General features: G+C 38.8%; 1 protein-coding gene across 3 annotated transcripts; it reads left to right on the top strand.

The window, feature by feature from the left end:
• The first annotated feature begins 1,033 nt into the window (after nt 1–1,033).
• Nucleotides 1,034–24,911, top strand: HACD2 (3-hydroxyacyl-CoA dehydratase 2). Of its 3 annotated transcripts, none has more exons than XM_080346825.1 (7): nt 1,034–1,206; nt 7,299–7,416; nt 7,767–7,785; nt 11,995–12,083; nt 17,969–18,090; nt 18,737–18,915; nt 21,137–24,911. In XM_080346825.1, exons 1-7 carry the CDS (start codon nt 1,076–1,078, stop codon nt 21,217–21,219), a joined length of 741 nt encoding a protein of 246 aa, XP_080202951.1. In that variant the 5' UTR covers nt 1,034–1,075; the 3' UTR covers nt 21,220–24,911. The 3 variants fall into 3 exon arrangements, with proteins under 3 accessions (XP_080202951.1, XP_080202949.1, XP_080202950.1); XM_080346824.1 differs by lacking the exon at nt 1,034–1,206 and adding an exon at nt 1,907–2,074; XM_080346823.1 differs by lacking the exon at nt 18,737–18,915 and having other exon boundaries at nt 1,055–1,206; nt 21,148–24,911.
• Nucleotides 24,912–25,728: the final 817 nt, after the last annotated feature.

Below are 25,728 nucleotides of genomic sequence, written 5' to 3'. Positions count from 1 at the left end.
ACTTAGGTTTCTGGATTTGCAGAAAGTTAATTTACCTAAGGACAGACCTGCCCAGCTATACAAGCAACCCGTGTATATTTCTGCATGATGAGGAGACCTTTGCTAATTGTGTGGCATGCAAAGACTTCCATAGTGCTGTTTCTCTTTGCTCACAAGGAAGACAGCAGAGGACTTCCTAGCTCTCGCCACTGGAGTGAGTGTCAGGCTTTGAAAATAGACATTTCTTTTAGTTGCTTACATGAACGATCTCTTTCTCTAAAATTTCTTGGAGTATTTACTGAAACATTGTACTAAAATTTCATGAAATTCTCGTAAATCATGTTTGAATTTTGAGCCCTATTGACTGCAAGAGATGTGGACCCAACACCATGAATTTATTAGGCCACATAAAGACATCAGTGAGGGCAGAATTCGCAGGCTGGGAGGGAGACCAATGCTGTTGCTCTGCAGTGCTCAGGAAGGCACTGCACTATAACCAGCATGAAAACTGAAAATTGCTTCTGGAAGTTGAGAAGTAATTCCCCAGAATATTTAAAAGTTCTGTAAGAAAATTAAAAAAAAAAAAAAAAAATTCATCTTAATTCTTTGGGAAGGTAGTTCTGGTTATATCTCCTCTATAGAGAATGCTTGAATTTGTGTTGCTATGAAAGTAACGCTATCCAAGGTTTTGCCATCCTATAAAACTTCAGCAGAAAATGAGTTACAGCTGCATTTGTGCCCAGTTTCTGTGGGTTATTAAACTATAGAAGTGATGAAAACCTACTAAGTATTCCTAAAATAACCTTACCTGGAAAACTAGCCCTATTAATTTCTCTAAGGAAATGACAGACCTATTTATGCTGCAGGACTGAGCCCGCAGGGGGGCGTTTTTAACCCGGTTTAAAACGTGACCGAAAACGCCGTTCACCCCCGGCTAGGGAGCAGAGCGCCCTTGGGACGCGGGGCGGTGCGTCTGCAGAACCAACACCTGCGCACAGCGCCCTGCCCGCCTCCAAGATGGCGGCGCTGGCGTCAGCCCCGCCCTGTGGCTCCACCGTAGGCTGAGAGCGGGCGGAAGCCTTGGGAGCGCTGCAACATGGCGGCGTCTGGCAGCGGCAGCAGCCGGGCGGATAACGGCTACGGCAGCCAGCAGCCGCGGCGGAGGAAAGGCCCGGGCGCCCTGGCCACGGCCTATCTCGTTATCTACAATGTGGTGATGACGGCGGGGTAAGGAAGTGTGCGGGGAGTCTTCCTGGCAGGGGCGCCCCGCTGTGCTCCCCGGGGCAGGGGTTGCCGCCGCTCCTCTGGCCGTTGCCGCTTTCCCCTGCACTGGGGAAACTTTTTCCGCACTGGATGTTTTCCGCCCGGCCAGGGGAGGGCGGCTGGGCGCCGCGGGGCCGCCGCTGCCGCTTCTCATTGCTTCGGCAGCGGTTCGGGCTCTCCCCGACGCCGCCAGGCTCGGCGGAGCCCGTCCCGTGGGAGGCGGCGTTCCCGGAGCGGCGCTCCGCGCGGTGCCCGGGCGGAACGGCGGCTCCGCTCGGACGGGCTGCGGCCGCGGGTGCCCCGTGTCCGGCTGCCGGCCCCGGCGCTGTCCCGGCGGGGGCTGTGGGGGCAGTTCTGCGCCGCGGGGAGCTCGGCGAACGACGGAGGTCGTTCCTGTCGCTGTGCCCTTTGTCGCCTCTGTCCCCATCTTCCCCTCCAGTGCTCGCAGCTTCAGTCGTGCCTGCCCGAGGAGCGGATGGAGGCGCGTTGCCGTTCCCGTTGTCCCTCGCGCTGTCAGCGATCGTGCCTCACACTTCTCATAACGTTAAAAAAACACAAACAACCCCTCTCTTGCTGCTTCTCCTGCTGGAGAGGGGTTTCTTGTGCGTGTGTGTGAAGCTGTTTTTCTTGCTCTCTCCGTTCTCTCCATGGCATGCCATGGTGATGACCCAGCGCTGGGAGCGGTTCGGTGCCGGGGTGTCCCCCGGGCCGGGTCCCTGGTGCTGCCGCTGCCCGATCTCGGCCGGGCGGCAGTTCCCGCTGTGAGCCCGCTCGGCACCGGCTGAGCCCCTCTGCAGTTTGGCCTCTTCCACACGCCCCTTGAGTGGAACAAGTGAGTGTTCTCTGAGAACTACGGCGTTCTGTAATTGACACATTAATGCCCTCTGCAACTATCTGTCACCCAGGTGACTGTGCAGACCCTTGTTCTCGGCTCACCACGTCTGTGGTGTGGACTCCAGCACTTTTCAGTAGAGGTGAACATAAACACGGGGAAGTTACCTGTAGCAGTAGTTAAGAATGCAAAGCTGTTACCCTTTGGAGCCCTGTGAGATTTCCCCATATACCCCTCAGTGGGTACGTATGTGCTTTGGGTGAAGTTGAGAGCTGCTGCTTGCAGCCTGCGAGCTTCTGGGCCTGCCTGCTGCTCTGCTCTTGCCCTGCGTAGTGAAACGGAAACTTGGGCAGGTTGATGCATGCTCAGGTGTGCTCTTAGTGACAACTGGGAACTCTCAAGATATATAGATATAGATATATATATTTATTTATTTTTTAGGAGGCTGCAGAGACTTTTTGGAATCCAGATAAAAATCAAACTGTCTTTTGAAAGACTGAGGATATTTGGGTGAGGGGAGAAAAGAGCCATTAAAATGGATCCAGAATGAGCCTGGTTTTCCTTAGATACATTGTGGTGGGTGAGGAGTCAGGCAAACAGACCAGTCTCACTATTTTTGAGGAAGATTAGTATAGAATTAATATAGATATTTATTTCAATAAGGTAACTGGACATGATGATTCTTGTCTGTGTGGGTGACAGCTGGTGGTATTTCTGCTTGTGAGATAGTTACATAGAACAATGGTAGTTCTTGTAAGGTGCTTGTTACAGCCACTACCCAATAGGTGTGTTACTCTGAAGTGGAACTGCTAAATAGATTTATGGCTCTATATGGTATTTGCAGGGTATTTCACCCAGAGGGGAATGATAATTACCCACCAGTTTGATAAAAGTGAATCTTTGGTTTCAGAAGTACTTAATGACATGAGCAATACAACACAGTGCAGGCAGGCAGGTCTCTTCAGTTTTGCTGTGATGTCCCTGCACAATGTTAAGAAGTTAACCTCTCTGACTTCTTCTTAGAATTAAAACATTTGCCTGCTCGTATTTAATTCACTTAGGTTTCTAAAAGATCTCAAAAACCTGAGAGAGAAATTGCAGCATACATGATTTCTGGACATGATTTCTGCAATTTGGGGAGTTAACTTGGGAGTGCTGTGATCAGGGTTCATATCTCTGTGTTGTCACTCACCGCCATTCTTTTGGGGTGGCTCACTGAGGGCTCTGACTGATAACTTGTCTTCAAATGCATGAGGGTTCTGCACTTCCCCTGGACACTGCTGAAATTCCACAATATACAATGTTGAGCTTAAGAAAAAAATCACAGTTATTTTCTTATTTTTAAAAGACTCAATGATCCTGAGGGTCTCTTCCAACTGAAATGATTCTATGGTTCTATGATAATAAGGTAGTTTTTCAGGAGTTAGTTGGCAGGAGCTAAGTTGTTCACGTGAAAAGGTTGATACACAGCTGGTGGCAGTAATTAGTTACTGTCCTTGTGTCGGTCAGAGTGGTCAGACTTAGTTTCTGAGATAACACTACCTTGGATAGAGAATTGTGAAAAGAAAGCACCGGGAATTTGAAAGGTCCCCAGGTTATGAACTGATGCTGTAAAAGCACATGGGATTTTTTTGTAAGTGCGTTTTTTGGTTTTGTTTTACAAAAATGTGGCTTTTAAACTGAAGCACACAACAGCTTTATCATGCGATGAACAGGCAGAAGAGTAAATGTTTTAAAATCATAGTTGCCCTAGTTATTAGCCTTATTTAAAATAGGTCAAGGAATAATTGAAAAACCTTGTTATAATTATTGTGTTTACTTTGCATTTATCTTGACTTAGCTGAAGAAAACGTATCAATTCTAGAAATAATACATCTTATTTCTTATACTGTAGCGCAGGTAGTATATGGATTCCTAGTAATACAATTGCTTTTGCAGAGCAAAACAGTAGAGGAAGTATAGATAACCTGCAGATCCCTAAATGAAGCTACATACAGGTAGCATTTGGTTCATATGTTTGGGTTTTTTTCCTCAGAAAAGGGACCAACATGACATAAGAGGGAATAGCTGATCCTGCAGTTGCTTCTCAGCTGTGCTTGCTTGGGGTTTTGTTTTTTGGACCATTGTTTAAATTGTTAAGATATAGAAAGCATTGCTTCTTTCATCTCCTGCATTCAGTCAGACTACTATTTTCCTGTCATGGCGTGACATCATGTATTCATGCCTGACCTGGCATAGAAAGCTCATTCTGGAGGCGTTGATGTAGCATGGAAGTTATTCCCTAAAAACTGTGGTTGACTGAAATCACTGAATCAGGGGAGGTGAGGAGGAAGGGCACACTGTTAGAGCTGAGTGTAAATGTTTGATGAGCTGCTTTAAAATGTGATTTCATTTTTTATTGTTAGTCAAGTGCTGTAACTGACTAGTACTTCTGGGTAGAAGTAGCCAATGATGGTATAAGCAATTAAATTCAACAAGATAGATCTTTATGTAATAGCTTTTGAATTCACAAGGCTTTGTGTTACCAGTGTTGAGCAGAGTGTTCTGGGTTAGAAGTTTGTTTTCCATGTATTCAGTGACTGGTTGTTAAGAGCCAAAGTACATTTCTCCCTTTTCAGGTTTGTTCACTGCATTGCTTTGTTGTATTCTCTTGCATAAATGATGCAGAGCCTCAGTAACTTTGCATAAGAAACCACCTTTGCATAATGTAGGAATAGAGGGAATTAAACTGAGGACTTGAGCATGAAGCTTGCTGATCAAATCTGAGCAATTGAAAGTGAAAAAAACCTAAATTATGTGTTTGCAGGATTTTCCTTAGTTTGGGTTAATCAAAGAGTTTAAGAGTCTAATTTAAAGATTACAGGCATGGTAGTGGTAATTTAGTGGAATGTAACTCCAGCTGGTGTATTGAGAGGACTTTAGTGTCCAAGTCAGAGAAAGCTGTAAAAACTAACTTGTAGTTCAGATTTCATGTGACAGTGGTGGCTTTTGCTGCACTTTTAAACTTCTCACCAGATTTCTTATTCAGTTTATCTTCCTTGCTTTCCCCTATTCCTGTTCTCTTTCCTCTGGTCACAGAGGGTGAAGAACTATTTAAGAATCACATAAGCAGGACAGGGGTTTTAAAAGCTTCAACACAAAGTAGGCACAGCTTTGAATTTTGTACAGATTAATATTTTGATCTGTATTAATTTTTTTTTTTTTTAAGGACAGTAATTTTATTATTAACAGTGAGATGTGGTCTTTGGGAATGCAAAGTACACTTTTTCTGGAGTCAGTGATCTGGCAGGGAGGGTGGAGATGAGCAAGGGGCTGGAGCTTCTCTGGGAGCCATGTACTTTACCAATCACTGGGTTAAGGTGGGAACAATCTGCAGGGGACAACAGTTCACAGGCACAACCGAGACCTGGTATCTTGTGCAACCTGAGAAGTTGCTCAATTCTGTGAAGTTTCTCAACACAGAAGATTAGGAAAAACTGAGAAATTTGACAAACAGGACAGAGTCAACCTGCTTTGATACAAAATTCTAAAAGAGAAGCAGACAGTGTTGCAAGGGAGAGCCATCTATTAATACTATAGCACGCACTTACTCGTTTATTCTGCACTGAAGTCCAAATACCAAATTCATCCGATTCTTCTTTGTAAACACCAATGACTTGGCAAATGTTTGTCTCTTGGTTTCACAAGATAGCTTTAACTGAAATAAGCCCTCCCTCTTTTCAGTAGTGACAGGTTGTTTCTCATTCCACATTTCTTTTCCCCACTCGTACTGCTTTTCTTTGGTACTCATCTTCTGAGAAGTCCAGGCAGAAATGAAATACTGTATTTTTCATTTGTACTGACAAATGTTGTTATGAATACAAACTTGCATGCCAGAGTTACTTACTATTGAAAAATCTGAACCTTACAGTATTTCAAACAACTATTACATTTGAGACAATATTTGTATATACTTCATAATACCTAAGCTAATGCTGTACTTGTAGGCGTCTAATACGCTGTAAATTAGGGAATTTCTTCATCTTCCGTGTTACAAAACCGCAGCTGCAAATCTTTTCCAAAGGGTAAAAAGCTATTGCATGGATAGGAGGCTTTCTACATGTCTACACACACACTGTCACTGAGATGGACTGTTTCTAGCAGAGACACTTGGTGACTGTTAACACAAGCTTTGTAACAGCACTTCTGGGTTTGGATTGAGCTGGAGGTAAAGTCAGGGTGGCATTAGGAATAGCTGAGGGCAAGACAGCCAGGGTTGAGCCTGTCAGTGCAGAGTTTGGGAGCTGCTGGTAAGGGTTCCCTCTTCTTGTTGATAAATCCCTTCTCTCTGTGTTTGCCACAAGCAATTGGAAATTAAAGTTAACTGTGATGCTGATTTCAAATAAAAAAGTGTTTTACCAGGCTGTACCCACCTTAGTTTTGTCCTAGACTTCACTGAAGAATTTCTGAGATTGTGGGCAGTCACCTCCCCTGGGCAGGTGTGGGAGTGAAAGATGTTACTGCATCGGCCAGGACTGCAGGAAGAATTTTTGGCGTTGCTTCCTAAATTACCTGAGGGGAAAACCAGCAAGGTTAACAGGTCACATTGTTTATAGTACATAGTTGCAGTTATATAGGCCAAGATATATTAATATTTTTTGCTTAAAAAGGAAATGGCCATCACTGCCTTCAAGGCTTTAGCAGGCTTGGCTTTCTTGCAGCTAATTGTCCATAACTGTTCCTCAAAAATATATGTGCTAGCAATTAAGCTGGGTGGTCTATCATGGAGTCTAAGGGTTTACTTTAAACTGAAACATTAATATGAATGCCTTCTGAATCTAATGGTTTATATCATACCTCTTTAAGTTATGGTATGATAAGAGATCTTTGACTAGCACTAAATGGTTTTCTGCTTAAACTAAGCAAAATGTGATGCTAGTCTTCTTTAAAATGTCTTTAATACCTTCCATAATTAAATAGTTTACTGAAAAATAAGCTTAAAGATATTGGTATCACGTTGGTGCTGAAAGATACTTAAAAAGGCATAACCTTTAACTTTGATAAATTTGCAGAGATTCCAAATATTTAATGTTTTCAGTGTTGCAGAGGGCAGGCAAAAAGTTAGTATCTTTCAGGACAGTTATATGCTTGTTGTGTTCTCAGATACCGAAAGGGGGTTAAAGAGTTCTTTGTATTTATGCTCTGTTTAATGTCTCCTTATCTTAGACTTTTTTCTCTCTTTCAGGTGGCTTGTTATTGCAGTTGGTCTAGTTCGAGCATACCTGGCTAAAGGTAGCTACCATAGCCTCTACTATTCAATAGAAAAGCCCCTGAAATTCTTCCAAACTGGAGCTTTACTTGAGGTAGGTGTAGTCTTCTTCCCTAGAGTTACTAATAGTTGCATGAGTGTTTTCTTTAGGAGAAATAAGGCAGCCTCTGAACAGTGCTGTCTAGGTACCTGGTTTTTTATTAGCATTTATGGAGTGATTAGAAGGTGAACATAAGAAATATGCCTCAAACAAATGCTGAATTTTTCTTTTCAGCAAGCGGTGAGGGTGCTTACTGTCTGCTATTTAGCTTGGGGAGCAGAGCTCAATATTCAGCTTAATCTTTGAAATACAAATATTGAATCTTAAGCTCTTGTAGAACTACATGTGTTTCTGAATCTTTTCATTTGAAATGTTAGTGATTTGTATTTTTCTTTTTGTTCTAGATTCTGCACTGTGCATTTGGTAAGCTTGCAAATTTTCACTTTTGTTGCTTTATAGAAGATTGTAGTTTCAGCAATGTATTAGCATTAAAAATGTTATGGTCTGTGAATTGCCAAATGTAGTCCCTGCATAACGCACTAATTTTTGCTTGAAGCACATTCCAAATTTTTACTAAATAATTTGGCAAGTTAAATCACAAAAAGGAAAATAGCGTAGCACGTTTTAAATTACTCGACATTCTGTTTTTATCTTGATTCTTCCAATGCTACAAATCTTAGAGCAGTTGATTAATGTTTTATAGTATTTCTCTCCATCTCTACATCCTGTAATCTTCTGTACTAAGGTTTCTTTCCTAAAAAAAAAAATTCTAGCTGGAAGTAATTTAAATTTCAATAATAATAGCATTTCAAGTACTAGAACTTTGCCCACATCCATAGCCATAGATATGTATTGTAAAATTAAGAAGGAATAGCCATTCTCTATCCCAGAGTCAGCTGTGCTTTAATGGAACTGTTTGGGAGAATAAGAATTAGGATTTGACTCGACAGTTGTTGTTAGCCTGCACTGTGAGGCTTGTTTGTTAGCTTGGTAGCAGGAAATCAATTATGTATATGTGGCCTGGGGTCAGTAGCACTGTCGTGGTTCAGTCAGCCTGAAGAGCCTCATGTCTGAGGGACAGGATTGCATCTTGTCTGGTTTGTTAGTCCTCATGAGTAATGAACAGTTTGGCCCCAGCTTTTGGATGTTTTGTTCATAGAATAGATGATGTGTCACAGTCTCTCCAAGATCAAAGCCGTTGTGCTATAAAAGGAAGCAGTGCCTGGCTATGTACCTTTGCTTAATTCTGATTTTTTTTCTAAACAATCCAGTCCTCACTAAGAGACAGTCTTTTGTTAAGGTAGTTGGTCTTATGTTTTTAAATACAGTGTTTGAGCTCCTCTCAGTATTTGCAAACTACTGTTAAAGAGTAAAATGGCATTAAGGTTCCTAAAACTGCAGCTACAAACCTGCTATTTTTCATGTGTTAGACAAACAATCTACATACTGGAGGGTGTATGATACAAGTAGGTTCATATTAATTCCTGTGCAAAGGATTTATATTTCTTTATTTAAATAACCAAATGTGGTAGTTGGAAAACTTAATCATATACATAAATTTGTCAGCAGAGGGCAGTCTAATTCCGTATTTGATAAGTAGTTCTGACCTTGCCGAATAACTCAGTTACTCCGGAAATGTTATCTTATGACGGGCAGTTTGTAGACTGTGCACAGATCATCCCAAGAAAGGAATGATCATATACTCCTCAAATTAATGCAAAGGCGTCTCAGAGTAAACTATACGTATCATATGGTTGCCTGTGCTGCCAAGGCAGTCCTTCCAGTACTGTTTTATATTACTAAATCTCAGTTACTGGTTTTTACCAGAATAAACCATACTTACTTTATAAAAAATAAAAAAATAATAATAAAATGTGAAATTTTTCAAGTCTTGTTTAACAAGGGGCAAGAAGGACAAGTTAAGTCTTAGAACACTAGGAAAAAAACTTGCAAGTAAAATGCTATTTCACCATGCTAAATCTATAATGCTCTGTTTTCTTAAGCTAAACTTGTGTGCTGATGCCAATGTTTACTTGTCCTGTATCTAAGAAAGAGTGTAAAAATGTGTAACTGGATTATCTTTTCCCCACACTTTGGAGTATATATCCATACAAACCGATGAATAGCAAGAGGGAGTCCTGTGTTTCACCTCCCAGACTGGTGCAGAACAGCAAACAAGATGACTGTACCAATTTGTCTGTGTGCAAAACTAATAATCCTGGCTCAGCTGATCAATTTGTCTGTGTGCAAAACTAATAATCCTGGCTCAGCTGATTTGAGGTGTGGATCCTTAGTCACACAATCTAGGATCTATGAAGACAGACATTAGCAGAATGTGGCATTGTATGCCATTGTAACTCTTAATCTTTTTGCTTACTCTAACAAAGCTTTTGTTTACAGAAACTCCACTTATTATAACTGTTTGGAGTTTTTTTTCTGTTAATGGAAATACTTGTCAGCTAAATAAATTGAGGCTTTTTTGCACAGCTGGATACCCTGCTGCTGTCTGCTGTTGTCCTACTGACTCTGGTAAAAGTTTCTATGCAAGGAGAAACAGGAAATTTGCAAATTCCTTTGCCCTGGCTAAACTAAGTGCTACAACTAGGGCTGTAATACTCTGTCACTAGAGGAGCTTATCTGTGACAGATGGCTGTATCACCGTAACTTTTCTCTCCACATCTTTTCAGTAGAAGCTGAAATGTTAGCATCTGTGAGGCAAGTTCTTCAAAATATGAAGACTGATGGGGAATGTTGCTGTCAAGCGTGGTTGAGAACAGAACTTTGGCATGTGGCAAAGATTTAAAAAATTAAGAAGAGCTCTGCATGATTAGAGGAGGTAACGTGTAGCCCAGAGACCAAGAGGAGAGACTGAAGGACAGGCAAATGGAAAGTGAACATGCAGTTCCTTGACTTGTGTAGCAGACAGAATCCAATTTTATGAATGGCATTTGTAACAGGGAAGAGCTTCTGCCTGGTGGAACTTGGTATGGAAAGAGGTGTTAGGAAGATGGAAGGCTTGGTCTAGGACCTGGAAGAGTCTGGGCATGGCTTACTGGCTGCTTGATTCTGGACCTGAGCGCCTGTCAAGCACCACTCCAGCACGTGCAGTGTTGGATAAGTGCTAAAAGATGTTTTAATAAAAAATACCAAGTTTAAAATGGTCTGTCAGGTACCTTTTCAGGGCAACGTGGAAATAATTAGAGGCAAGTTAAGCTGAAATTGTAGCTGGTGAGTTGCTTATTTTGATCTCCTGTTTTGGCATAGATTGGCGTTGTCTCGGCTGTAATGAAAAACCTTGTTTGTCTTACTTGTGAGATAATCTTGGATGGTTTCTACACAGTCTTTTTTGGCTTATTTCTAGATTCTTTTGCAAGAACATTAGTTTATCTTACTTAGGAAGGGTTGATGTAAATTGTATAAAAGAAAAGCTCTGTTGTATCGTAGGAGTGAACCTTAATGAGTACAGATTGTAGGATTTTATAGCACCCCCTTTGTGTTGTCTGAGTAATAGAAATTCTGCCCTGAGGTTTTACAACAGAAATTAGATTATGAACAATACATGATAAAACAGAAGAGAACTGTTTGTAGGATTTTTCCCTCTTTTTACTCGGAAAGAAGACTAACATAATGATTGTGACTGAAAATAACTCTAATGAAACTTGCTTTTGGCTTTTCTTGTTCTTCCTTCCTCTTCTACTTTCCAGTTTGGTCTTTACATCTTTCTGAGGCTGTTGTGTTGCTTGCTGTGATTTGCACCAGTTTTAGAAGCATTTTTTACTGTGCATTAGGAGCTGCAATTGCTCTTCATTTGTCTTCATCACGCCATTGGAAGAAACTAAAACTTTGTTCTGTGAAATTTAGAAATTTTGTATAATCTTGCAGTCTAAAACTATTCCTGCTCTGGCAGAGATGGGTGTTTAGGATCCTTTTAGTGATAGTTTAATCAGCACCTCAGAACTAGCTTAGACGAACCGGTGAAATCTGCTTCCTTGAGAAAATCTTTATTTCTTCTATACTTAGCAAAGCATCAGCTATTCCTTGTGTGTGTGGTGGGGCTGTTTTGGTTTGTGTGTTTGTTTTATTTTGTTTGGTTGGTTTTTTAGGAGTTGTATTCCCAAGAAGGAATTAAAAACTTTGTACCTATCAGAATATGGACTAGATCAGTGTTTCCTCAAAGAGTTATACTTTTTGCTTGCTGTTTTTTGGGATATACTGTGCAAAATGTCTTTATTGTTTTTACTTTTTAAATCACAGTAATGAAGAGTATCTGGGATATTTTAATCAAATGGGGTTTATTTGTAAGATTGTGTCCCAAAAGCTACTTGATTCAAGTTACCTCATCTTATTCAGCTGTTTTGTGTAATAAGGAATGTGCTATGATTGCAACAAGACTGACTGCTTTTATTTGCATTTTGATGCACAAAGTCTTGTCAGGGGATTGCATTGCGTTAGGCTGTATAAATGCACCAAAGGACCGACTTCATACCCTCAAATTAAAAAAACAAAAAAAACCCCACAAATGTTTTCCTTCCAAAAAATTCAAATAATTGGACTTTGGTTCAGCTGTGGTTTATTTCCCCACCCCCACCCCCAATAGTCAGGAATATTTACTAATTGCAAAATATCTTCCAGGCATTGTTCCCTCTTCTGTTGTACTGACTGCTTTCCAAGTGATGTCAAGGGTTTTCCTGACGTGGGCAGTAACACATAGTGTAAAAGAGGTAAGTTAAGCTAGAAAATAAATAGAAATCTAATGACCCTTAGTGAAAACCAAGTGTTGATCGCTGCCTTATTTTCCTTAAAATGACTTATGTTTGTAGCTTAATGTGAAATTGTTTATGTAAATTTCTGTGGGTCAAAATAAGTAAAAATAAATATAATGCCATCCTTTCTTGACAAATAGACTGAGGTCTGATTCTCTCACTGTATGATGACTTGCTCCCGAATAGGTTTTGCAGTGCTCAATGAAAGTTAAAGAAGTTCCAGTGTGTAATATGGAACCTGTAATTTGGGACAGCGTTCTAGCACCTGTCTCACTAGTGCAATAATTAATAGCAAAATCTCCTCACTTCCCCCTTTTTCATACACAATTTGCTTTTTCTACCATGGCACATGGAAGCTCCTCCTCAACTGCTTCTGCACAGCAATGCCTGGATGTTCTCTGTTGTCACTTTCCAGGATAGTCTTCCCTCTGTCCATTCATTTTTCTTACATTCAAGCATAGGTGGGCTTGGGGGCCTGTGTGTTTTTTCTCAATGCTTACCACACCAAATATTGCCATACTTTATACAAATCTCTGCAGAATCTTTTGGAAGCAATCTTACTTGAAAATTATTCCTGGCAGCTATTTTAAAATGTAAACTTGCTTTAATTGATACAGATCATGATGACTGACTCTTCCATGTCATCTGAATGCCATGTAGTAGCCCAGATATGCCACATCTGTGCTATTACTTTAGCCAACCAATCTTACTGGTTTTCTTCTCATTAAAGAAGGAAATTAGTCTTGATGTCAGTGTCAGCATGGCTGCCCGAAATAAGTGATGGTCATCTAGTGTTGTTATACGCGTAAGATCTTTTGTGACTTGGCATAGAGAATGTTATAAGGAGCCTGTCTCATTACCAAGTCCTCAGGGAAGCTGCTTTCTCCTTACTACAAGCCTGTTATCACAGCAACCACCCACATGTAGAGTAACATAAGTCACTATAGTTCCTAATAATTAACAGCCCTTTCTGATATTACAATGCTTGTTCATGTGGAGCCTTCGTTTTATGCTATTTAAAGTGGAGGAATGTTATTTTTCTCAGACTCAAAATCTTGTAAATACTTATCTTGTGATGGATTCTACTTTTGATGCAAATAAATGTACTTCAGTCTCACTGGAAAGAAATACTAGATTTTGTTTAAGCCATAATGCCAAATCATTAGATTTTTAGATACATGTATAAAGTACTTGTAAAGAAATACACCTTTAGTTTTGCTTGTTATCTGTATAATGTTGCATACTCTGTTTTTGTTAATTGCTTCTTGATTTTGAAGTAATCCAAATGTTAAAGGTTGAATTGCATGGATTAGAATTATTCCATGTGTTGACTGTTAGGCATCAAAGGGAACCCTGTAAAATGATTGTGGGTTAGGTTTTTGAAACTTATGCCCACATTCTGACCAGAGAAAACCAGCAAAATGAGAGAAAATGTGGGCAACAAGTTCAGCCTAACATTGAGTTTTTTAAGAAGGATTTTTTTAACAAAGTTTCTTTCACACAGTTATTTCCTCACGCTTGTGTGGCCTTTTGATTGAAGTCTTTCAAGAGGCTATATTATGTGTAATTTATTTTTTTTAATGTCTTAGGAATTGGGCATAAGAATGGTGAGGATGAGGAATTGTGTGATGAGTTTTTCACCTGTGACTTAGAGCAAACAAATGAAATGCAAAGGCTGTGTTCTGACCCCTCCCCTTCCTGCCAACCAGAGAGTATGCAGTCGCACCTGGGGAGATGTATTGAAAGTGTCACAAGTGTTCTACTTTTTCTGAAGGGCTGTCTGCACAAGTGAGCTCCATGGTGAAGTCCAGGATTAAATTCTCACACAGCTTTATGGAACTTGTAAGCTATGCAGTTGCATGATGAGGTTCTTGTAAAATAAAACGCAGTTTTCCTCTTTAACTTTTTGAGTGAGGCTTGTTCAGTATCTTCTTTTCCAGACTGTTTTCCTATATGATATAGTTAAAAGAAAAAACATCTGTATTGCATCACTCCTTTCTGTCAGAATACACTTCTAGATATGTGATGTGATTTGAAGCATGCTTCTTGCTACTAACATGTTTGTGCTTCTTGTTAAATTTAGTGCTGATGTGTTGTTAAATTCAATATGAAAGTATTTATAATAAATGTTAAAGCATGGCAAATGTTAAAGCACTGCACACTACTTTGGGTAGCAATGAGATTCCCCCTACCTCCACCATATGAGCTGTGTTAGCCTAGTGGAGGAGGGCATGGCATGTAATACAATGCTTGTAATTGCTTTGTCATTGCATCAGAAAGGAATTGGTTTGGTGAATTTTACTGTTTCTCCTACAAAGGAGGGAAGAGAATGAGCAGACTGGCATGAAGGGCTAGAAGAAAGTAGGCATAGGAGAACAGAAGGTGCCCTTGGGTTCAAAGTTGTCTTTTTGGATTTGTGTGAACCAGCTGGCGACAATGTGACCTTTGCAGAGTTCCTTTCTGATAGGTAGTTAAAAAGTGGTGTCAGCAGTGACTTAATGCTTATCCAATCGTGTGCAGTTACTGATAAGTTGCAGATAAGTATAGTATATATTTAGAGGAACCTTTCTATAACACACAATTAAAAGGGAGGTGGTGTGAAGACAACATGCAGCCTACTGATCTGGTAACGAAGACTTCAGTATCTGGAGTTGTGAACTAGTATCTCCAATCACTAGTGAAGCGTACTTAATTTCTGATATTTAAGACTTAAGTTGGAAAGTTCAGAACTCTTAAGTGGGTGAGTGCAGTTGAAAGGCCTCATTCATCACTGCTTTACATCTATGTGAAATTTCAGTAATACTGTATAACACAAATGTCTGTCAGGGCCTTTGTGCCCACTGTGAAGCTTCTTTTTTTTTTAATTGGTGTACCAGAGAACCAGTGCTCTGGAGGGAGATGTGCTGTTTCATCATTACAGTTGCATAGTGCTGCTGGTTTTACTCTTCTGCACTGGATTGCTTGATTTTTGTGTTAGCTGAAATTTTCTGCAAATCATTTGTCAAACTGTTGCTCTTAATGTGGAGAAATCTATAGAGTTTCCTTTTACATCCATAAGGGGAACAGTAAAAACCTCTCAGGCTCTATTTTGTCAGTTCCCAATTGTCATCTTTGCATCTTAAAAGGCTACTGGTTCTCTTCTATTTTAATAAACATTGTCTGCTCTACATAGTATTGAAGATAAGCTAAAATATATTCAGAACCCTCCTTGATGATAAATTGGTTTGAAACAAACACCTGCCAAAAAATATGCGTGTGGTGTGATTGACCCTTATTAAGGTAGTTGGATAAATATGTTGTAAATAAAGTATAAAATGTGCTTTGACTTTTGTTTAACACCTCCTTCAAAGACTGGCATGAAAAAGTAGAGGAAGAGAAATTGGGGGTTGAGAGCAGTATTTGGCTTAGTGGTTTATTAAGGATCTACTGTTATTTGGCTGTGCTATCCCCTATATCCTCAACTTGGAGGAGGAACGATAAAAATGCAGCATTAGCAGTACCTGAATGAGTAAGACTCTTGAGAGATTGTTTTGTAAATCACTTCCCAGGGGTGCATCTGAGACATCTTTATTTGAAGTATTGAAAAATTGTCAGTCCTCAAAGAGATGTACTAATAGTGACAGACTTATGACAGATCTTTTAGTGTGTAAAGAACATACATTTAAATTATGAGATATGGAATGTAGCTAAAATACAATGATATAATGCACTGCACATAATGGAACTATGAAAGCGGTATGGGTCACTTTTGGATGAAAACTACCACCAATTTCCAGTACTCTTTCTTCCTTAAATAGAAACACAAGCTATAGAGGCACAATCAGTGATTCTTTAAGTGAACTTATAAGGGTGATGTGTGTTTATTTTATAATGGTGTGAACTGTTCTAATAACTTGTAAACACAGTTCTAGTATTAAAGTAGGTGGGAAAGGCTAGACCTGAGAAGGTAGTGTTACAGAAGTCCTGTGATATAACTAGATTATAACAGCCAGATTTTCTACTTCTACACAGATCATTCACTGTTAGCTTCACCATTTCTTGTCCTTGCTCATGTCCTGGGATGATACTTAAAGCTAGAAATTTTTGTTTGTTGGTTTTACTGACTTCCATAGTTAGGGAAAGAAGTGGGGTTTCAAAGTACGGTTTCAAGTTTGTGACATGTATTTAGATGAGCTCACTAAGCTGCTGCTCCTGATTTGACCAGAAGACGCAGCTCTGGTGTGCTTGTGAAGCATGTTGCTCCTTGGGAACAGAATTATCTATGAAGTGCTGGTAACTTTTCCAGGTTGAGTACTAAATCCTGCTTATAAAGCAGATATCAAACAAGATTAGGATCCTGTAGCAAAGTAAAAGTAGATTTGGGTTCTTCTCTCAAAATCTTCAAATAAGTTTTGGATTTTGTTCTCTTATGATGAAGTAAGGGAGATCAATCTATAAGTAAATTTATCAGAGTTTCATATGGAAAAACAAGATGGATTTGCTGCAAAATGCAATGAAAGTGACTCAAAATGCTGTATGCAGCAGAGTATATAGATTGTTAATCTACATTCCAGGATATCCCAGGATTTCTGCATAAATCTTTCTGGGTTTTTTAGTCTGTAACAGAAAGCTTCTTATGGGTAATCCTCGTAACCTTTTTTACACACAAATAGATGATCAGTCCTCTCCTATTAAAAGGTTTCTGATCACCCATATACTTTCTTGTTCCATTTTTCATTTGCACATGTACTTTGCCCAAGATGAATAGAGTATGTCACCCACATCTACTGACTTCCTTTTCCCTTTTTTCAAGAGTTGGAGGAAAAAGGAAAATGCAGGCCCCTGTGGTTGAGCTCTTTTTGTTCCCACGGTCCACTGAATTTGGGCTCAAGGTACTCATATAGCTGAGAATTATGTTGAAGGGGGACAGAAGGATGGGGAAAGCTATGTAAAAATCCTGTTTGTTCTCTCAAGACTTTGTAGTGCAGGTTATGTGACCCCATATACTACTTCATCAGTGATACTCCATCTGAAATTTAAACCTCATAGTTATGCTCCCAAGTCTAGTAAATCTAATAATTCATTTAAAATTACATGCTTTTGAAGGTTAACCTTCAAAAGATGAAGGCAATAAAAGCTGGTTCAGTGATGTGTGCCTGAAATAAAAACTTGAAGAGGTGTAAAGCCGTGAAACGTAATAATGCCTTGAGTGTAACACTAGAGGAACTATGCTGGATACAACAAGCTGAAAAAGGAGCAAGGAGCAGTGAAGCAGGTAGTTGTCAAGTTTGAGGTGAGACAATCTGAGCTGCTGTTTTATCTCTCCTCCCAGCCTGTGTCCTGGTGTTAGCTGTTTTGCTGCTGTTCAGAATTAAGACCCAGGTTTTCTTTTGTAGAGAGAGGAAAACAGTGCTTCTACTAAGAAGCCGCATGGACTAGGATCAGAATAAAAAGTCTAAACCAGATATCAAGTATTAGACTAATGTGTTAGCATCCTTTCTGCTTGCTGCACTAGGTAGCAATCATAGGACCTAAATAGAAGCTGGTACTATATCGGAATGCGAAGAGTTTTGAGTTGTTCTCAGCGTTTCGTTGATTTCTCACACTGATTTACCTTGCATAGAATGGGAGATCTTAAGGTCACCAAGCAGAGCTATTCTTAAGTGAGTAGACAAATATGGAGCATGATAAGCGGTTTTACTGTTGTTACTAATGTTGCTTTTAAACTGATTCTTGGAGTCTGTTCTCTAAAACGAAGCAGTAAAGCACAGCCCATGGGATTTGATTTCCTTGGGGTTTTCTGGGGCTTGGGGAGTAACTGGTAACATGTGAATTCATACTGAGCTTTTTTTTCTCTCTTACAGGTACAAACCGAAGATAGTGTCCTGTTGTTTGTGGTGGCCTGGACAATCACTGAGATAATCCGTTATTCTTTTTATACATTTAGCTTGTTAAACCATCTCCCTTATCTCATCAAATGGGCCAGGTAAGTGGCATAATAGAAATCATAGTCTTAAAGCACTGATTTAAAAGGGTTATTTATCTTTTAAACTACTTGCAGTACAAAAAATTGGATTCTCCCTGGATCTAATTGCCCTGTTTGTGAATGTGACTTCCTAGATTCTTTCCGGCAGATTTCTGGGTTTAAAAAGTCTATTACATCCTAAGCTGAAAGAGCAGTTTTTCAAAACTCAATCCCACTTACAAAGTGATTGTTTGTTAGGAACCGGCATTTAATGGTAACCCTTGAATCCAAGGGTTGTATTTGAAACAGTCTGTAACCTCATTGATTAGTATCAATTATGTTTTGCCCTGTGTTAAGTGATATAATGATCTCTACCAAAGAGTTCAGAGATCCAAGTAACGAAAGGTAGGGGACAGGGTGTGGAGAACAGTTTTAAAGATATTTACAGGTTACCTTTGCAAATATGAAAGTAATTCAAACTGATTGCTGATTTGAGTACTTATCTTGCAATAATGTTCATGCCTTGCAATGCTCTAGGCAAATAAGAGCTAAGGAAATTAAATACTGAGTTGAGAATTAAAAATGCGGCTATCTGTAACACCATTTAACAAATACTTTGTCAGAGTTTGTAATAACTTTAATACTTTCTCTAAATGTTTTGCTCTAGGTACACTTTGTTTATAGTATTGTATCCAATGGGAGTCTCAGGTGAATTACTTACAATATATGCTGCATTACCCTTCGTCAGGCAATCTGGATTGTATTCCATCAGTTTACCTAACAAGTACAATTTTTCTTTCGACTATTATACATTCCTGATCCTGGTTATGATCTCCTACATTCCAAGTAAGTATGAGGTTTAGATTTATTATTTGTAATACTAAAAAATGTAATAGGAAAAGCTAATAATTGTGGGATTAACATACATGTAACTAATTTTGCAAAGTTAGTTTTTAAAATTATCTAGAGAATAAAGAGTTAAAACTGCAGGGATTGCTTTCTACCAACACCATCAAAAGAGTAATACATGTTTTTTCTGTTATGCTTGGAATATAAAGTAACTGTGGTATTGTTGGCAAATGTTGACATCTTCATATTTTTCCCCCTACTTAAAGACTCTTAGGAGAACAAAGCTCAAACCAGCCTTTTAAAATTTAGTTCTTTATCAGGAATAAGAACATTGGGTTTGCATTAGTGGGTCGGGAACCATTTCTGTTCAATTAACTTGGATTGACATAATCTCTGGTTGATGTTTCTGTAGATGGAATGAAGATTTGGCTATGCTTTGAAATGGGGAATAGGAACATGGAAGCCTTTAGCAAATTTAAATGTGCAAATAAAGTATTGCATGCAGAATAACGTGTTGATGATGTGCTCATGTTAGCTATCTCTGCAGCTGTCTTTATATGAACCTGGTTGTTTGTGCAGAATGATAAATTCAAAGGTTTAAGTTTCAGTAATGTGGCTGTCTCTGTAACACACACTTAGGCCTTCAGTGCAGCATCTTGTAATTCTGACATCAAGGTTCATAAGTTTTTCCAGCTGTTCTTAAAAAAAAAAAAAAAAAAAGCACTTTTCATGCATTTGTTTCTCCTTGTCCCCCTCCTCCAAAAATGGTGATGTTACTAACTCCAAGCAGTCAGAATAATTTCTTTTGTTTTAGTCAAAATAACCACAAGTATTAATTCCTTCTTGTGCAGTAGCTAGATTAATGGGCCATGTGGGAGGGAACCTACGTTGAACCCAACTAACAATTTTAGCCTGCTTTTTTCATTAAAATTCCTGTCTCTTAAATGAGGTATTTTCTGTGAACCGTTATTTGCTGTATGTGTAACTTGCATGTGGTATTTTTTTTTTACTTGTGAATTGGTATATTAACCCTGAGAACCAACTGCTTGGACTTGAGCAGTTTTAGGTGCCTTTTCACATGAAGGTATTCCTGTGGTATTCTTGAGACAGAAGAAAAGCAATGTTCATTGCTGTCATTGATTGTTCAGCTGTTCATTCATAAAAGCTACCTGTGCAGGAGTTACGTGTTCTGAACCCACTGAAGATCTTGGGAATTGAAAGCAAGTTTTGAAAACTGTTGTTAAAAATTGAGTTTTTACATTCTTGATAGTTGCATCTTACCATTTATCTCACTTCAAATCTCTAATTTAGTACTTGTCTGTCAAAATAGACATCTTGCAAGAAAAGATGTCATTAAATTATTTGCATATAGTGGATCCCCATTAGTTAGATTTTTAATGGAGAAACCACATGGCTCCGTATTCTGCTATGTTTCTGGACAGCTATATTCACTCCTTAACACTGGTGGAGTGAATCAGGATGGGGAAACAACAAGGAGATGAAAGACAGGGTAAAGAAAACCAAAACAAAAAATGTTGACCTAAAAAAAAATAAACAGACTTTGGCCTATATGACAAACACTTTCCATGTGTAATGGATATAATTTAGGCTCTTGCTGACTTTGTTTAATCTTGGTGGTTCACAAAGGTTTAGTGTCTCATGGCAATTTTAGCTTTTGCTGTTTATGCATCTACATTTTCCATCCCCAACTTTGTTTTTCTGCAAACCTACTGTGTAATGTAGTCTTAGAAACTGCAGCAGAAAAAGCTTTTCATGGAGGAGAAAGAAGAGATGAAGGCGAAACCAGTTTGTATAAAGTTCCTTCTATTCTGAAAAAGTGACACCAGAATTATATGAAATGAAACAAATCTGGAAATTCCATTATTTTGGAAGGACTTTTTTCTCCCTGCAATGTATTTTCTTTCTATTGTCTGTGTGCAGTTCAGGAAACTTTTCTCATCCTGCTTGTACATGCAGGCATTTTGCATTTAATTAAAAATGTGATTGCTTTAGCAAAAAATAAATAGTACCTGAAGCCTAAGGAAATAACACTTATTCTCTTTAAAGAACAAAAGCCAATAGATTATTTGAGTGTAAAGCAGATAAGCGCGTTTTCTTTCAGTAGAGAACTGGTGACCTTGAGCATGTGACTGTGCATCTTACATTGACATGTAAGCCTCACTTCATCTGTATTTACTTAAGTCTGTTTTCTCTTCAGTCTTTCCTCAGCTGTATTTTCATATGCTACATCAGAGACGAAAGGTGCTCTCCCACACTGAAGAACACAAGAAGTCGGAGTAATTCCAACTCTTTTTTCAGAACTTTTCAAACATCGAAATGCTGCAGTTTTTCAATACACAGCACATTTATAAAGAATATACCAAGATAAAACAAGTCAGAGGTAAAAGACCAATAATTTAGCAAGAATAACCAATAAATCTGATTTCACTGAAATTCCACAATGTAAAACATTGAAATAATTTTCAGCTTGCAGTGCTTCAGAAAACTTTTTAACTTTGTATGGCTTGGCAGTTAGCCTTTTCCTTAAATGATGTGCTAAGTGGTTTTCATTTATTACTAAATGCTTGAAGGTTGCAGTATGAGTGATGAAGTTGTACCCACTAAATGCTTGAATTTGGATTATATTACTGATACCTCTTTTTTTTTTTTTTAAGTGCTTGACTGCATGCCAGAAACTGTATGTATTGCTGTGAAAGCAAACAATATGCTCTGGAGTACTTTAGGGTTTTGTCGGAGACTCCAGTGGAGAATGTAATCTGGGCAGAGTATTTGTATTTAGAGAGGTGGGTTGTGTATTTAAAAGGTGATGGGAACAAGAACAGGAAACCAGTTCCTGGAAATAAGGGGAATGTGGTTCTTTAGGAATTTAAACAGTAGGGTGTCTGACCAGAGAGTGTTCTCTGAAGATCTTGTTTAAGCTGATTACTCAAATGCTAATGTTAATTCAGAGGCTATAATGCTTATCTGAAACATTAAAACTCCTCTTAAGTACTGCATCCCTAGATACTTTTTTAAATATTAAAAAAATACTAACTGTAATATTTCTAGTGATATTGGCAGTGAATCTAAACAATATAAGGAGGCAGGTTGCCCAAAAACAGGTGCAGTTCTTCATTTTTTACTTAAAATTATCATCTCTAATGACTGTCCACTATCTCAGTGGTACTCATCCTTTAGTGTTGAGGACTATCTGGTCTACTGTGGCATCATTTGAGGGCCTTGTTCCTCAACCTAACTTTTCTCAAGTGACTAATGGGTATCACTGGCACATCGAAGCAGGCAGTTCCAGGCATTTAGCTTCGGAAACGTTGCAAGTCATAAGCTCCTTCTTTGAAAGCAGATTATCTCATGTGTTACCTGCTGCTTTTGCAGATTGGACAAGCCTTCCCTCATATGCTCTTTTGAAAGAGCAGGAGACGGTGGAAAGCTAAATTTTCCTAGGTGCTTTCTCTGGGTTCTCAGGCTAAGCCTTCGCTTGGGAAGGTAAAACAGAAAATGAAAGAACTGAGAAAAGCTTGTGGTGAGGCAGAAAGCAGTAATGCTGTGTGAGCAGCGCACCAAGTTATGAACAAACCCCTGGGGGCAGGGGTTGGGGAATGGAAGGGACAAAGAGAGCAGGGAAATGAGCAGATATCCAAGCAAAGGCAAAAGGAAATATAGGTTATGGCCTTTGCTCTGTTGTTAATGGATAGTCATATAGTCCTATCTTCACCCAGTCAGAGCCACTAGACAAGAACACAAGGGCTTCTCTGGCTTCCCTCTTGTAACATCAGAGTTAGTGCATAAATGAGGAGTGACCACTGCTGTAGTACCTGCAACTCTAGTCTTACGCTGTGCCTGCCAGCACTTCCCCCTGGACGTGGCCCATACCTGTGTGCCAGTTGCCCTTGACACATTGCAGCTTTCCCTAAACGTAGCCAGGAAGTGCTAAGGGCACAGGCTCTCTGTTGTAGCACTTGGAGAGAGCTGGATTTACAGTTATTTTGGTCTGGTTTTGTCAGAGCTATATTAAAAACCAAAACAACACTTGGCATTTTTCAGTAATTTCCTTTGGCTGTATCAAAAAGTCTGACTGAATTTTCCTACCACTCAGTAACACATCTAACACCTTTACTGTTCAACAGCACCATTCTGAGCAGGGAGGGGGTAAGAGACAATAATGATCTTTGCTTCTATTGTAAATCTTTTGGAGACACTTATTGGCTGTAATCAAAACACTATTACTATATACAACCTCAAAGTGGTTTTGCATTCAAAGATGCAACAATTGCAATTCATTTTTTTATTGGCTTATGTGGTGCTTTGTTGTAGTGATCTGAGAAATGTTGCATTAGACACAATCCATTGTTCAAAAGTGTAAACTTCCACCTCTGAACAGAACATCTCCTTTTGCTTATACTTGCTATCGAGGGAGTTAGTGCCAGTATTTCTGTAGGATGTCATCTAAAAGATCTGATTTCCTGATGTACTTGGATTACTTGATATTGTCGATGCTTAGCTCCTGAACTTTTCTTGATTTGATTTCTGTGCCCAAATAAAATATTTGGTTTCAAATTTTTTGATCCAATTTGGAGGAAAAAAATGGCTGTGTAATATTCCTGTATGAAATGAACTCATAGCTCTGATGAGAAAGATGTAGTACAGATCTGTATTAGATAGCATTGGTACTACATAGAAGCAGAGAACTGCTGAAGGGAGAAGGCTTGTACAACATCTTTACCGAATAAGCTTTATTATGGAATATTTCCTTTAATTGAAAACACTGATTTACCACACAAATGCAAATAAACTACAGCCTTAAAAAAAAAAAAAAAATTACTTTTCCTTTTAAAAGAAGATTTCTTCAAAGCAGTTTATTTTTATCAGCAAAGTTGGTTTAAAAATTATACTCTAAAATATGAACATGTAGTTAGGATATACAAGAACATCAGCACTTCAGCTTGCAGTGCTTTTTAAGTTTAGCTTCTAGGGAAATCACTGGAAGGTGATCTTGAGTAAGAATTGTAGTATGATACCCTAGTACTGTGTGGGTGTTTCCCTAAAACTGACTTTGGTCACACGCGTGGGTTTTGTCCTCTTCATAAAATAAGAACAAATTGTAATGTGGTTTATATGAACTTTATAATAGAAGCTTTGATTAGTACTCTTTGTCACAAATGTAGAGGTTTGTTGTGGGGGTTTTTGGTGTGTGTTTTTTTGTTTTTTCTCATAAACTGTTTCCTCAGCTTACATGTTTTCTATCAGCATCACCAAACATGTGCAGCAGACATATTTTCTGCTTTGTTAGTCTTTGTCTTACGTGCACTGCCTCTGTTAACAATAAGTTCTATCATGCTGGCATTGTTTGAATTAGTCATTATCCTCTAAAAGACCAAGGTTCTTGCCAGTGTATAGTTTACAACTGGAACTGTAGAAATGTTGATATTTTAAGTTATAGTAAGATGGAGGTTACAGTGCAGGTACATTATAATTTTTCACAATGTGATGTTTCTTTCAAAGTGTTTTTATTTATCAGTAGAAGGGTTGGCCTTTGTGTGGACCAATCTGCTGTGACATTTTAAAACCCGTCTTTCAGCTTAAAATCTTCATGAGTATACATCAAACCATACATTTTGATGTACATTTTATATCAGTGAAATTTGGGTGAAAACTATATACAGTCATTTTTGTATTTTTTTCTATGTTGTGAAGAATAAAATTGTAATTTTCTAAGTCTGATTCACTAAAATTATTATAAGTTAAATGTATTTTTTGTATATTTAGGAATCTGGTATTACCTGGAGCTCTGAAAGATTAAGCATAGACTTTTTATGCATGTTTGGAAGATATTTCTACCTGATAATGCAGTGAAATGGTTTGTATGCTAAAATACTAGTCTGTGTTGTTGCCTTGTGAAATTGATTCTGTGCTCTCTGCCTGGATTTGGCCTACTGATCAGTGATACTAACTGCTGTAATCCAAATAAAGTAATTCTGAACAAAATATGCTGTAGTGTTACTGTTTAAGAAGCAAAAGCAGATGCTTTAGAAATGTGAATTTATGTATTTTTATTCATTTGTATATAATGTGTACCTTGCAATTTACAAGATTTTTTTTGGCATACGTAACTTCTGAGTGCAAACAAAAGTAGTAAGTGGTTTGGTACTGTTATGAATGCTCTGGTTTTCACTTTAAGAGGTATTCATAACCACATGTTGAATGACTATGTTAACATTGAAACTTACAGCTTCCTGAAGGATCCTCAACAGAATGGAAGCTCTTTGCTCTCCTATTGTCTGTACTCTATAGATGCTGATGGCTTTCTACAAAAAAAGAAAAAAAAATTGTTTGAGGCTTATAGTGGAATGCTTAACTAAGGCAACAGAATACTTCAGAGTTCATTTACTAAATATAATATGTCTGCTACCACGGCAACGTTCTTAGCATTTTTAACACTTCCTAAGAGAGATTTAAATACCATGTCTAGATGCCATTAATGCTCGTAAACAATAAGTTATAATTTTCTAATGGGAACTGAGTAGTTGCTGCAGAGTGAGTGCTGTTATTCTAGGCATATGCTTGTCATAAGATTGCACAACTACAGTGATTTTTTTGTTTGATTGCAAATGGGATGAAGTAATGTTGTCATCCCAAGCTTCAGCACATGTCCTACGCATGATAGCTGTGATATAGCGCTACTATGTAATTTAAAACTCCTCTTTGAAATGTTACACCGTGAAGAGTGGTGCTGAGCTCCATTTGTGCCTTAGACGAACTATTATTAGTTGTATTTCCTCTTCCCGTTTTGAA

The sequence above is a fragment of the Nesoenas mayeri genome (assembly GCF_963082525.1).
Source record: "Nesoenas mayeri genome assembly, chromosome: 6".
Taxonomy (NCBI): domain Eukaryota; kingdom Metazoa; phylum Chordata; class Aves; order Columbiformes; family Columbidae; genus Nesoenas; species Nesoenas mayeri.
This window is presented reverse-complemented; position numbering and strand designations above follow the sequence as displayed.